This window comes from Herpailurus yagouaroundi, unplaced genomic scaffold (assembly GCF_014898765.1).
Source record: "Herpailurus yagouaroundi ecotype Mexico unplaced genomic scaffold, PumYag 308, whole genome shotgun sequence".
Classification (NCBI taxonomy): Eukaryota; Metazoa; Chordata; class Mammalia; order Carnivora; family Felidae; genus Herpailurus; species Herpailurus yagouaroundi.
In genome coordinates, this window is record NW_024412525.1 from 4,442,315 (window position 1) to 4,454,951 (window position 12,637).

Here is a 12,637-nt window from a genome sequence, read left to right on the forward strand (position 1 = left end):
GCTTCAGCTCAGGTCATGATCGCGTGGTTTCGTGGGTTTGAGCCCCACGTTGGGCTCTGTGCCGGCAGCATGAAGCCTGCTTGGGATTCTCTCTCTCCGGTGCTCGCTGCTCCTCTCCCACACGTGCTGTCTCTCTCTCTCTCTCAAAATAAATAAATAAAATTTTAAAAATATTAAAAAGAAAAAAAAAAGGAAAGTGACACACGGCAGGCAGGCAGGCTAAACATCAAGAGAGGGAGAGAGAAAGACCAAAGGGGGCAGTCCACCGAAGTATAAAGAAATGAGTCGAATGCATAATGAGATAAGCATACAATAGTGGCCCCCGTTTAATGAGCTCCTACATATGCCAAGTCCTAAGCTAAGCATGGTTCATGGTTAGCCCGATTCATTTTCACAACAGCATTACCTAAGTAGTATTACACTGTCAATTTACACCCAAGGAAACACCCAGAAAGATTAGAGGACCTGCCCAAGATCACCCAAGTAGGTCATTTAGGATCTGAACTTGAACTGATACTCTTAACGCAGTGCTTCTGTCTTGCCTGAGGACTCTGAAAGGTTTCGGGTATTAGCAAGATCCGCTGAGTTAGCACAGAGCCTCTCCCCATCAACGGGTTTTGCTCACTTGGATGCGTAAGTTCTGTCTGTTTAAAACCAATCTCAATACTTTAGAATCCTGTGTCACGTTCAACCCCGAACGAAATCTTGGAAAGCCGTTAGAGGGAAACACCAGGCCAATCAGATGTAAAACATATACCCTATTTCCCAGGAGTGAGTCGTTTTCTTCCATTATTGTGATGAATAATTTCACACACCTATTTTGTGTTCTCATCTGTTGGTTTGATTGGTTGTTGCACAACGGGGAGGCAAAGGAGAACAGGGTGACAGGGCACAGCTGGGTCTGAAAACCTGGAGCTTGTCTGCAAAGCCTCCTTTCAGAAGGCTGTTTCCCTCAAGCTGGGGGGGGGGGGGGGGGGGAGGAGAGAGTCAGGAGAGTCAGGAGACCCGGAGGGAAGATCAGTCTGACTCAAGCATTCTGGGTAGATAAGAGAACCAAGGTCTTAAGATGATCGCGCAAGAGAATTTCTTTAAAAAAAAAAAAAAAAAAAATTTTTTTTTTTTTAAAGTAGCTGTTCTGAGGTTTGGTTCCATTGGCCCTTCTCTTGGACCGCCTTCCAAGTTCCCAGTTTGCACACAGCCTTCTGGTACCAGAGGCTCAGGACAGGCCTGGGGAGCCTAGCTTCTCTCTTCCACCAGTCCCGGCCACCAGGGCCATGGAGCAATGGATCTTCTCCTGAGGAGTCGTAGCTCTACGCAGACCCCATCTGAAGGACAAGCAGACAGACATCCAGCTTCCGGTTCTCGAACTAGCGGCCTCTGAACCACCTCTGCTTCCTACCGGGTAAGGCTGCGTGGAGGGAGGGCAGCGGGCACCTGGAAAGGCAGAGCTCTGGGGACAGCCGGCCAGGACCCACCAGCGGCCCCCCTGCCCTGAGGGCCTTGTGAGAGCCTGGACGCACAAAGCCGGGGAGAGCAGCCCCGGGAGGCCATGGGCCTCAGGGTCCACTGGGAAGAGGCAGAAGAGACATGGTGCTGAGGCACTGTCTGTATTCCGTGCTATCCCTCTGGGAGTCCATTGCCTTGTGGAAAGCCAAGTCAGAGGCCCTTCTTTCTTTGTTTTTGTTTTTTTTTTAACGTTAAATTATTTTTGAGAGACAGAACGTGAGTGGGGCAGGGGGAGGGCAGAGAGAGAGGGAGACACAGAATCTGAAGCAGGCTCCGGGCTCTGAGCTGTCGGCACAGAGCCTGACGTGGGGCTCGAACTCACAGACTACTCCCGGAGCATGACCTGAGCTGAAGTCGCATGCTTAACGGACTGAGCCACCCAGGCGCCCCTCAGAAGCCCTTCTTCACATCCTCATAAGAGTCTTAGTGGCCCCTTCTTCTTTGGACTCTCCCGAGATGCAAAGAGAGTTTTAGGAGATGGAAAAAGGAAAAAGGAGAAGGGAGCTAGAAACACATATTGAACAGTTGTGTAAGTTTGGGACACTTTGGGTAGACACGGGGTATGGGGTCTCTGGCCTCTGAGATAGCCACACAACAAGCAGGACTGTGACAGATCTCCAGAAGAGTCCTGTGAGGGAGACAGCCAGCCGACAGGGGCCACGGAGGGCAGGGCTTCAGGAGGGAATGGCCTCCAGGGGCCCTGCTGACCCAGCATTGGCTTCATCCTTAGGGTAATACCCAGAGAGTCTCAGAACGTGAAACACAGACCAGCTTTGTCAAAATCACTCAGGGAAGTGTCTATGAAAATAGCCTGCCTCCCTGCCTCAGAACCCAAAGGAACAGTCATGAATCTCCCTCCACCTTGTCCCATCTTTAGCCACACTCCCCACAGACCACAGCGCACCCGGCCAACCCAAGGAACAGGGGGTGAAGACATGGTTTCTGCTATCTTATTGTAACTGAGCAGCGTTTCCTGTGCCCCAAGCTTCATTAGCACATTGGTGGTGTCATTTCCTGTGACGACTCTCTGTTTCCATTCTGGCAAAATGTTTGCTCTTTTCTGTCTGCTTTGAGGGTTGGGGGAGGATGGGCTTCTCACAGAGCCTCTCTCTCGGGCCTCTTGGCAGTTCCCCCCTCCTCGCCCCTCATACTTCCACCAGAAGGCAGAGAGCGTAGCGTCTCCCTGAGCCACGTCGCTTGGGAGACACCATACCCGGCTGAGCTCTCGCCTCCGGCACTGTAACCACATCCAGGTAGAAGCGAACCTGTTGTTTTTGTATTTGGGGTCAATGCAGCCTGACAGTTGCAAGGTAGATACAAGGTAGAAAGTTGGCGGGGGGAAAGAAAGCTCTAGAAAGATTGGAAAACATGGGGATGGGGAGGGTGTCCATCGTTCTTATCTACTTAAAAAAGTGGTCATGATGATATGTAAAACACAAACCAATTTTGCCTTTTCTCCTGGGGGTCGACAACTTGGGAAGATCCAAGAGAAGTGGCAACATGCACTAGCTGATGAGAATTAAGAGAAGGCTTAGAAGGAGAAGCTGAAGCCAGAGAGGTTCCCATGGAAATGGATATGATCACCCCAACCCTTTCAGAAATCAGAGGGGGGACCTCGGAGGCCAGGACTCTGCAGGAAACTGGTGGCAGCCTGGACAGGTGAGTGACTCCGCCCTCCCCAGATTTAGACAGACATCCCTGGTGGACCCTGGGGGGGGGGGGGGGGGCCTCTACCCCAGCAGTGCTCCTAGCCCTCACAGCCAGGCTCAGGTCCACTGAGACCACCAAACTCCAGGCTTAGAGAAGTTTTCTCAGGGCTGCTGGGAGGAAAGGAGTTGGTGTTGACGAGAAAAAAGGAGTCGCAGGGGGTAGCTGTGATAACACAGGATTTCCCTAGAGCTCGCTGCCTGGCCTGGTAGGATTTCTGACCTCCCAGAGACCCGGTCCATCACTGTCCCCAATCTTTCCTGTCTCAGGTCCCAACCACCAGTCCCCCCACCACAAAAAACACACAAAAAACTAGGCCCTCCCATAATGGAAACAAAAGGCCTACTTTTTTCAATGATGTGTTTTTAGGTCCTAAAAACTTTCCATGAAAAGGGGCACCTGGGTGGCGCAGTCGGTTAAGCGTCCGACTTCAGCCAGGTCACGATCTTGCGGTCCGTGAGTTCGAGCCCCGCGTCAGGCTCTGGGCTGATGGCTCAGAACCTGGAGCCTGTTTCCGATTCTGTGTCTCCCTCTCTCTCTGCCCCTCCCCCGTTCATGCTCTGTCTCTCTCTGTCCCAAAAATAAATAAACGTTGAAAAAAAAAAATTAAAAAAAAAAAAAAAGAAAACTTTCCATGAATGGAAAATGCAACCATAGATGTGATAATGGAAAATGCAACCATAGATGTGATAAAGCTATATCTTTAGCATATAAAATCTCACAGAACTAATCGTGGATATAAATTTTACTGCTAAAACTTTCAGTATCATACTAACAATAAAAAAAAAAAAAAAACATCAGCAGTTGAAGCTTTAGCAACACTGGTGGGTATAAATCTCAGTGCTGCGATAACAAATACATTTTTTTTAATGTTTACTTTTATTTTTGAGAGCGAGAGAGAGACAGAGTGTGAATGGGGGAGGGGCAGAGAGAGACAGACAGACAGACAGACAGAATCCGAAGCAGCCTCCAGGCTCCAAGCTGTGGGGCTCTAACTCACGAATCACGAGATCATGACCTGAGCTGAAGTCAGAGGCTTAACCAACTGAGCCACCCAGGCGCCCCAAAAATGATAAATTTAAAATCGCTGTCGTTCAGGGAAATAAATGTTATTACCATAACAAACAAATATATGTCACCTGCAGGTGAATAGGAGCATTGATGGGGAATGAATTCATAAAGTTGTCAGAACTCGGAATCCCCCCAGAAATCATCACTTCTGTATTCCTTCGTGTTTATTAATTTACGCACTCATTCAACAAATGTTCATCATGCCCTTACTAAGTATCAGGCACTGTTCCAGGCACCAGATAAACAGGATAGACAAGTCCATGGCCTCCTGGAGCTTACAGTCAAGTGGAAAAGTCAGATCTTAACAGATAAACAAATCGATATGTAATATAATGCCAGTCAGCCTTAAGTCTGAAAAACTAGAGCAGAGTTAAGGGGACCAAGAGTAATAGAGTGTGGACTGGGAGGGCCTGTCTGAACAGGTGACATTTCAGAAGAGACCTGAGTGAAATGATGGACCGAGCTACGCAGACACCTGGGAGAGGGCCCTGTAGGTCGGAGGCAGGACTACGCTTTGCACGGACGAGGAAGAGCCTCGAATCCTAGCTGTCAAAGTCAGATGGAAAGTGGCAGGAAACGAGGTCAGAAGACAGACAGAGGCCAGCACATAAGGTGCCAGGACGTCTTCACTGGGTAGGGACTGTGGCTGTCTTCCCAAGTGTGATGGGAAATTATGCAGGTCACAAGAATATGGGGGACGTGATCTGGTTTACTGTCAGGAGGACCACACTGGCTCGTGCGTGAAGATAATATGCCGGGGTCAAGAGGGAAAGCCAGGCGTCGCATGCGGGAGGGTGCTACAAACCTCCACATGGACCGAGCGTTGGCAGTGGAGGAGCAAAAGGTGACTGGGTTTGGGAAAGATGCCCAGGATGGAGCAGACGGAATCTGCTGCTTGACTGGAAGTGAGGTGTGAACGAAAAGGAGCGCTCAAGGACGGCTCCAAGGTTTCCGACTGAGCCACTAGATGATGGGAGACACCACAGGAGAAGCAGGCTTATGAGAGAAGAACAGGCATTCTCTTTGAGGCCTATTTGGCTGGAGACGTCCACTGGGGAGCCTGGCGGAAATGTCCAGTGTAAATTGGGTAAACAAGCCTAGGTCTCAGGAGGACAAAACCCTTCCCTGGTAGCTGATCGGGTTTCTGATATTTGGAGGTAGCAGGTCCCCTGGCGATTCCCGCCGTAACCTCTGTTGGCTCTTGTTACAGTGGCAGCAGCCCCAGTCCTGTCAGGGAATCGCCAGCAGCACAAACCGTCTCCTGCCTTTGCACCGGTTACACCCCACGAAACAGCAAATGTTGCTTGGCGGCCAGCTCCACACGTTGGTGCATGGGGGTGGCTCAAGTGCCTGCAGGCTGGACTCCGGCACAGAGAGCTCCCTCACTGTGCGTGGGGTAACCCCTCTTCCACACAAGACAGGAAGCCCAGGAGTAGGGGATAAGGGGAAGTAAAGGCAGAGGAGCATGATTTTGCAAACTTGGAGGATAATGTGGTGCGGTAGAAAGAGCACGATCGTTGGGTCCAAACAGACCTCAACTCGCATTCTATCCCTGCCCCTTCCTACCCGTGGGATCTCTGATACATTACTCTGCCTTTCTGAGTCTAGAATCTGGCATTCAGAAGGGACAGTTCCCTTCTCCTGTGTCCAGTGTCCCTCTGTCCATAGAGAAGACCCTCTCTTCAGCCAAACAGCCTACCCACCTCCGCTTTCCGGCACTCAGCTCCCATTCCAAGTCCTTGGGCTCCAATTCCTGTTGAAAGCACCTTCTCCAACCTCCTCAGCCTCCTACAGCTGGCCCTTGGTTTTCCTCACAGACATAAAGACCACAGCAGTGCCATCTTTTCTGGGTTCGCGGGCTTCCTCGCCATCCTCCTGACCACCATGATTTTCTACGGCCTGTGGAACTGGAATAAATTGAAGAAGCGTGAGTCCCTTGTTCACCCAGAGTTGAGACCCCCCCCCCCAACCAGGGTCAATAATCTAGCCTGGCGTTTAAAGCCCAGTTTATTCTCCAGGGATAAACTATCACACTGGGGAATCCTCTGTTCTTCTCTGACACATTGGTCCTTGTCTCACTCGAGAGTCTACGCTGTGTCTCCATTTTGAAAGCCGTTGCCCTGGGACTTTTGTGTCCCAACCCTCGCCCCCGGCCCCCCGTTTCTTCCTCCTGCTTCTGTCTACCAAGTCTTCTAGCTCAAATGGAATTGGGCAACTGTGAAAATGTATATTTTATGATACATAGTGAGGGTGGAGAATATTTTCAGGGACCACCTCATCCCCAAAGGTCCCCATGGTCTGTGCCACTGGCCTCTGCCACGATCTCCATCTCTGTCATTGCCTTGCAGGACAAGTTCCTTACTTCCGAGTTACCATCATGCCCTTACTGACTCTGTCTCGACCCAGACAAGGAGCCAAAAATATTTATGACTCCTTGCCCCAGAGGCAAGAAGACCTGGGTAGGTTTTTCTTTCTAATCCATGGACTGCAGATGTTACTGACCTTCTACGCCCAGAATGCACCTCTCACCACCCAGAGGCAGCTTTCTTTAAACTTTCAGACGTTGTGCCCTTCAGGGAGCATGGAAGAGGAGGGGATAGGAGGAAACACTGGGGGCCTAGAAAGCTCTAAAAAGAGAGTTAGGGGGCTCTAAAAACGTTGGGGGGGGTGTTTCACCTTGATGTGAGGTTAGCAAAGGACAGGTGAGTGTGTCTAGGGATGGGGAAGACAGACAGAGGAGAACATGGCCTCCGGCATTCCAGGCAGGGAAGGTTCACCCCAGGAGCCAACTTCCCAGCCTCCCCAGCCCCTGTGCTAGTTAGTGTCCTCCTGTCCTCTGCTAGAAGCTGAGGGCAGTTCCCGGGCTCAGAGCACATCATGCCCGTAGCTCCGACCCTCCCACCACAGAACATCAGGCCCCAACTACCAGACGCCATACAAACCTACTTCACCCATGATGCAGGGACTGCTCAGGCTGGAGCGCTCAGGGCACTGGCCAGCCATCCTCAGGGTTTGTCCTCTGTCCTTTCAGGGAGACGTCAGTCAAGGAGTAACCGTATTTTCAGTACCGAGAGCCTCCTCTCCAGACATTCTGAGAGCCCTCCTTCTGAGCATGTGGTAAGAGTCAAGGGAAAGGACAAGTCCCTTGGGAGAAGGGATGTGTCTCTGGCAGAAGAACTGGGGGAAGGGAGTTCAGGTCACAGAGCAAACCGCATGTCCTTTGGCAGTCACCCTGTGACCCTATTAATACGTTGGGAAGACTAGCCTCAGGACCTCCCTACTGCCCAGGGAGAGAAATGAGGAAAGATAGGCACAAGTGTTTGTGATGTTAAGCAAGGCACCAGGGCACATATATTCAAGGACATGGTGTTAGAACTGAAATGGATTGTTTTCACCAAGACAGGTAACCCTTTATCCAAAGGAGTCCTGTCCCCTTCCAAGTGATCACCTCAGGAGGGCACACAAGCATTCCAACAAGGCTGTCGGTGCTCAAAACACCCTAAAAACCCTGCCGTGGTAATAACTTCTGGGGCCTGTGCCAAACTATTTCAATTATCCTCCGGGGCAGGTATATTTGTAGGTCACTGAGCCCCGTAGCTGGCGTCAAAAGTGTTTGATCAAACGTGGGATTTTTTTTTTAATTTTTCTTTTAATGTTTATTTATTTTTGAGAGAGAGAGACAGAGTGCACATGGGGGAGGGGCAGAGAGAGAGGGAGACACAGAATCCGAAGCAGGCTCCAGGCTCTGAGCTGTCAGCACAGAGCCCCACGTGGGGCTCGAACTCACGGAGTGTGAGATCATGACCTGAGTTGAAGTTGGACGCTTAACGGACTGAGCCACCCAGGCGCCCCAAATGTGAGATCGTTTTTGAGGTGACCAGGGGAGTAGTATAACGAGCACCGATAAGTCCACATGTCCTGTGATCAGGCTCGGAAGGCAGCCCCCAGGGAGGACTCCCACAACACTGTGGCACCCGACACGGTAAAGGGAGGACTTTGAAACTCAGGGGGCTCATTTCCATAGATAAGTCTTTGTTTGCTTGTCGAAGAATCGGTTTGTGATCGTCTCAAGTGAACACAGTCCCGCTGCTGCTGACCCCCTGCTCTCCAGCGTACCCCAAACCCAAAGATTTAGGGTTCGAATACCATGCGACCATCTTCCCGCCGTCCTCCCCTACACCCCATCCTTGGGCTCTGCTCCCACCTCTAAAGACTTCCTGGGGGAGCAAGCCTGCATGGCCGATGAAGGGCAGGAAAGAGGAAACTCCACTGCCAAAGTGAGTTCCAGCCCTTGGAGGGGGGGGGCGAGGCGGGGTGGGGAATCCTGAGGGGATTTTGCATTCAGAGTGCCACACCCAAGTAAGGCCACAACGTGTCTGGCTTGGGCTCTGTAGTGTGTGAAGAACATTTTGAACCAATTGCCAACAGGTGAAAATCTAAAAGGTTTCGCATTCAAGTCTGGAGGCTTTTCTTGAAAAGTCAGAAGCTCTGGAAATTTCAGACCGGCATCCCTAAATGGCCAGAATCATCTGAGCCTTTATGTCAGCCGCCCCTTTCATGATAATGGCAAGCATTTGTTAGTGTTTTTGACGTGGCAGGAACTATTCCAAACACTTGGCACATGGTCATACACTTACTCCTCACAAACACCTGTATTATATAGGTATTATGATTATCCTCATTTCCCATGCTGGAAAGTAAGGCCACCGAGAGATTAAGTAACTTGCCCAAACCCAGCACAGAGTAGCGAGGCTGGGATTTGCACCCTGGGTCGGGGGCTGAGTCGCTACTTTTAGCTACATTGTCTCTCAGTGGGTTCTGAGGCAGCAGGCTGTGTCCAGTTTATCACACTCCCCCCCCCCCAACACACTCCCCAGTGAACAGTCATACTGTGGCCAAAAACTAGTAGCAATTTACACGTCTACACTGTTGCTAAACTGTGTTGTTACACGTACACAGTTGCTCTCCACTTCTCTCATACCTGCCTAGCATCTAAAGCCTTGCAGGCCGGGGGGCGCCTGCGTGGCTCAGTCGGTTGAGCGTCCAGTTTCGGCACCGGTCACGATCTCTCGGTCTGTGAGTTCGAGCCCCGCGTCGGGCTCTGTGCTGACAGCTCGGACCCTGGAGCCTGCTTCGGATTCTGTGTGTATCTCTCTCTCTGCCCTTCCCCTGCTCATGCTCTGTCCGTCTCTCTCTGTGTCAAGAATAAATGAACGTTAAAAAAAAAAAAAAAAATTAAAGCCTTGCAGTCGATTTAGAGATTTAGAGATTTTTCCCCCAAGGGGAAGAAACAAGTACAAGAACTATCAGACAGTGGTACTGGCTGGGGAAGTAGAAAGGCTTTGCCCATATTTCCGCTTCCATATCCTATCACTACCCTTCTCTTCTTGTTCATAGCTCTCCCAAGCAGGCAATGTCCTCTGGGTGCACAGAGACCATTATCCTGCCAACGGCTATACAGTGGGCATCTATGACAATGCCACAGGGCTCCAGAGGCGTGGGGACCTCACTCTCTCAGCACACTATGTCAATGTCACAGCAGCCAGAGACTGCCTGAGCATTTCTTCAGAGGATTCCAGAGATTACATCAATGTCCCCACGGCGGGACAGATTGCTGAGAGTCTTCTGGCTTCTGCCAACGCCACCCCCACGAACAGTTTTGCCCCCCCAAATGCTCAGAAGCTGGAGCTTACTGAGGAAAGAGAGCAGGGCTGTGGGAATGCCAGTGACCACACCAGTTTTTGGTCTCCAAGGTCTGAGAGCGATGATCCGCTCAGCGATGAGGAAAGTTCTTCTGAGACCTCAAATGACTATGTCAACATGGCAGGGTTGAATCTTGAGGCCATCCACGGGAAGCAGCCCTGGATGGTTTCTCAGTGCTACAGAGATTATGAAAATGTCCCATCGGCACATGCCAGCGGAAACCAGCAGCAGGCGGAGGAAGAAGTGACATCCTCAAACACAGACCATGTCGAAGGCAGGACAGATGGTCCAGGGACCCACGTCCAATTTGTCATGCAGTCAGGGAGGTTCGTGGCTCTAGGGGATTATGTGACCTATCCGCCATCTGCACAGAAGGAGACTAGTCAGATGAAACATGGAGAGGAGATGCCAAATGAGGCCTCTGATGACTACGAGAATGTGTTAGCTGCCAACTTCGGAGACGTGGACCCCAAGGGGCCAGACGCATAGCTCCTTCCTGAAGAATTAGGCCCCAGGCACCCAGCTGGAGAGCTATGGGGTGCCAGATCCACAGCCACCACAGGGTCTCGTCAAGACACTTGAACATCCTTGTATTTCAGTGGGTTCGCTCAGGTAGAGTAGTACAAAGAGGCCGAGATACACAGGAGTTAAGGAAGTCACAAAAGCCAAGGTCTGGGAAAGCCAGAAAGGAATTCTTCTGAAGCAGGCCGCTGCTCTAAGAATGTTTGCTGAAACTGCCTTATAGGATGGTTAGCAGATTAAAAATGCGAGAGTACTTTAGTGCACAGTGGAAACGTGAAGTAGCCTAAAAGCGTTACCTTCACAAATACCAGCAGGCTGCAAAGCAAGAATGCAGATTCGTCTGTAATCCAGGCAGAGGCCAAAAAGAAGGGACAAGTCAGAGTTGGGGCGGGGCAGCAGCTGCCCCTTGAAAAAGAGTGTGGACAACCAAATGCTAGAGAAAGATGTGGAACACCGGGAGTTGTCATTCATTGCAAAGTATAGTATCCACTTTGGAAAGCGATTGGATAGTTTCTTAAAAGCACGCGTGTATTATACAACCCAGCCATTCCACTACTAGGCGTTTACCCAAGAGAATTGAAAATTTGTGTTCATGCAAAAGCCCATACGTGACTATTTATAGCAGCTTTATTCATAATGCCAAAACTAGAAATAACTCAGATGCCCTTCAACAGGTAAATGGAAAAACAAACTGTGGTATATCCACACGACGAGGTTGTCTATACTCAACAGGAAAAAGGAATGAACTATTGGTTCATGTGACCACAAGGACAAATCGTAAGTGCATTTGGCTAAGTGAAAGATGCTAGACCTAAAAATCTACGTATTGTATGATTCCATTTCTATGGCCTTCTGGAAAAGGCAAAACTATGAGAAGGAAAAGAGGTCAGTAGTTGTCAGGTTTGGGGAAAGGACAGAAGTTTACTATGAAGGAATTTTTAGGGTAATGGGGCTATTCTGTATTGGTACTGTGGTGATGGATACGTGACTCTATAAATTTGTCAAAACACAAAAAAACTATACAGCCCAACGAGTGACTTTTATTGTATGTAATTTTTTTTTTTTAATTAACCACGCTGTCAGGGGAAGCCATGATGGAATGCAGATTAAGACAAATAAAACCTAACTGTCTTACGAATGTATGATATAGCCTCACTGAAGGTGGGGCCGAGGGGGAAGGAGCTGACTAATTAACTTTGGAAAATAATGTTTTCACTTGAAACTGTAAGATAAGGACACACACACACACAAACCTGTACATAACACTGTACTCTAGTTGGTAAATTTGTATCTCAGAGGAGGACAGGTTAGCAATTCGGAAACTCTTTAAATGTATACTAAGTTTGAACAAATAAGTAAATATAGATAAGGAGAAGCAGATTTCTTACTATCAGAAAAAGAGGAGACAAGTACAAGAGGCTACAATAAACTCTGTGGTGTTGATGAACTAGAGTTGGAGGCATAGTTTGAACTCTTGTTTACTTTGATATAGGTATGAATAGATACAGAAATAAATATAGATATGTATAGAAATAGGCTAGTATACATATATTTCTCAGCTCTGTCCACTGGGACATCTAGAAGCAATGGCACCCTGGAAGCAATGGACACACTGAGCACTCAGGTCTTGGTTTCTAAATATCATTCTCAATAAAAGGAAACAGAGCTCCTTGGAAAAATGGCTAGTTCTAGAGCTGGGACTGGGAAAACACATGGGGAGCTTGACCTTCTTGTAGATGAAAGAAAGAAAGAAAGAAAGAACGAAAGAAAGAAAGAAAGAAAGAAAAAGAAAGAAGGGGGAAGAAAAGACAAGAAAAGATGAAGGCATGTCAAAAGGAGTCAACTAAAAGAATTCCCGGGGGCAAAGCTAGAACAGTTTCAACAATGAAAACAAGTAATTATGATACAAATCTATAACTCAACAAAGTATTCTTGAGTCCATACCAATAAATGAATAAAATGGAAGAAAGGAATAAACTGTCTTTCCAGATGAATTCTGAACAATAAGTATAGGAGAAATGAGGGGAAAAGAAAATCATTATCGAGACACCACAGAGCGGTATGTTGACAATGGTGGAATTAAAAGATAATAAAAAAAAAAGATACCACAGAATAATTGCTGTGAGCA

The 12,637-nt window shown here is 49.0% G+C and overlaps 1 protein-coding gene across 4 annotated transcripts; it reads left to right on the plus strand.

Moving 5' to 3' along the window:
- Window positions 1–1,132: 1,132 nt before the first annotated feature.
- On the plus strand, window positions 1,133–11,651 carry LAX1 (lymphocyte transmembrane adaptor 1). 4 transcript variants are annotated; one of them, XM_040462157.1, is made up of 6 exons: window positions 1,133–1,402; window positions 2,988–3,165; window positions 6,102–6,211; window positions 6,633–6,743; window positions 7,316–7,401; window positions 9,682–11,651. In XM_040462157.1, the coding sequence occupies exons 2-6, from the start codon at window positions 3,071–3,073 to the stop codon at window positions 10,474–10,476; spliced, it is 1,197 nt and encodes a 398-aa protein (XP_040318091.1). In that variant the 5' UTR covers window positions 1,133–1,402; window positions 2,988–3,070; the 3' UTR covers window positions 10,477–11,651. The 4 variants fall into 4 exon arrangements, with proteins under 4 accessions (XP_040318091.1, XP_040318090.1, XP_040318093.1 ...); XM_040462156.1 differs by lacking the exon at window positions 1,133–1,402 and adding an exon at window positions 1,813–2,759; XM_040462159.1 differs by lacking the exon at window positions 1,133–1,402 and having other exon boundaries at window positions 3,059–3,165; window positions 4,359–6,211.
- The last annotated feature ends 986 nt before the right edge of the window (window positions 11,652–12,637 follow it).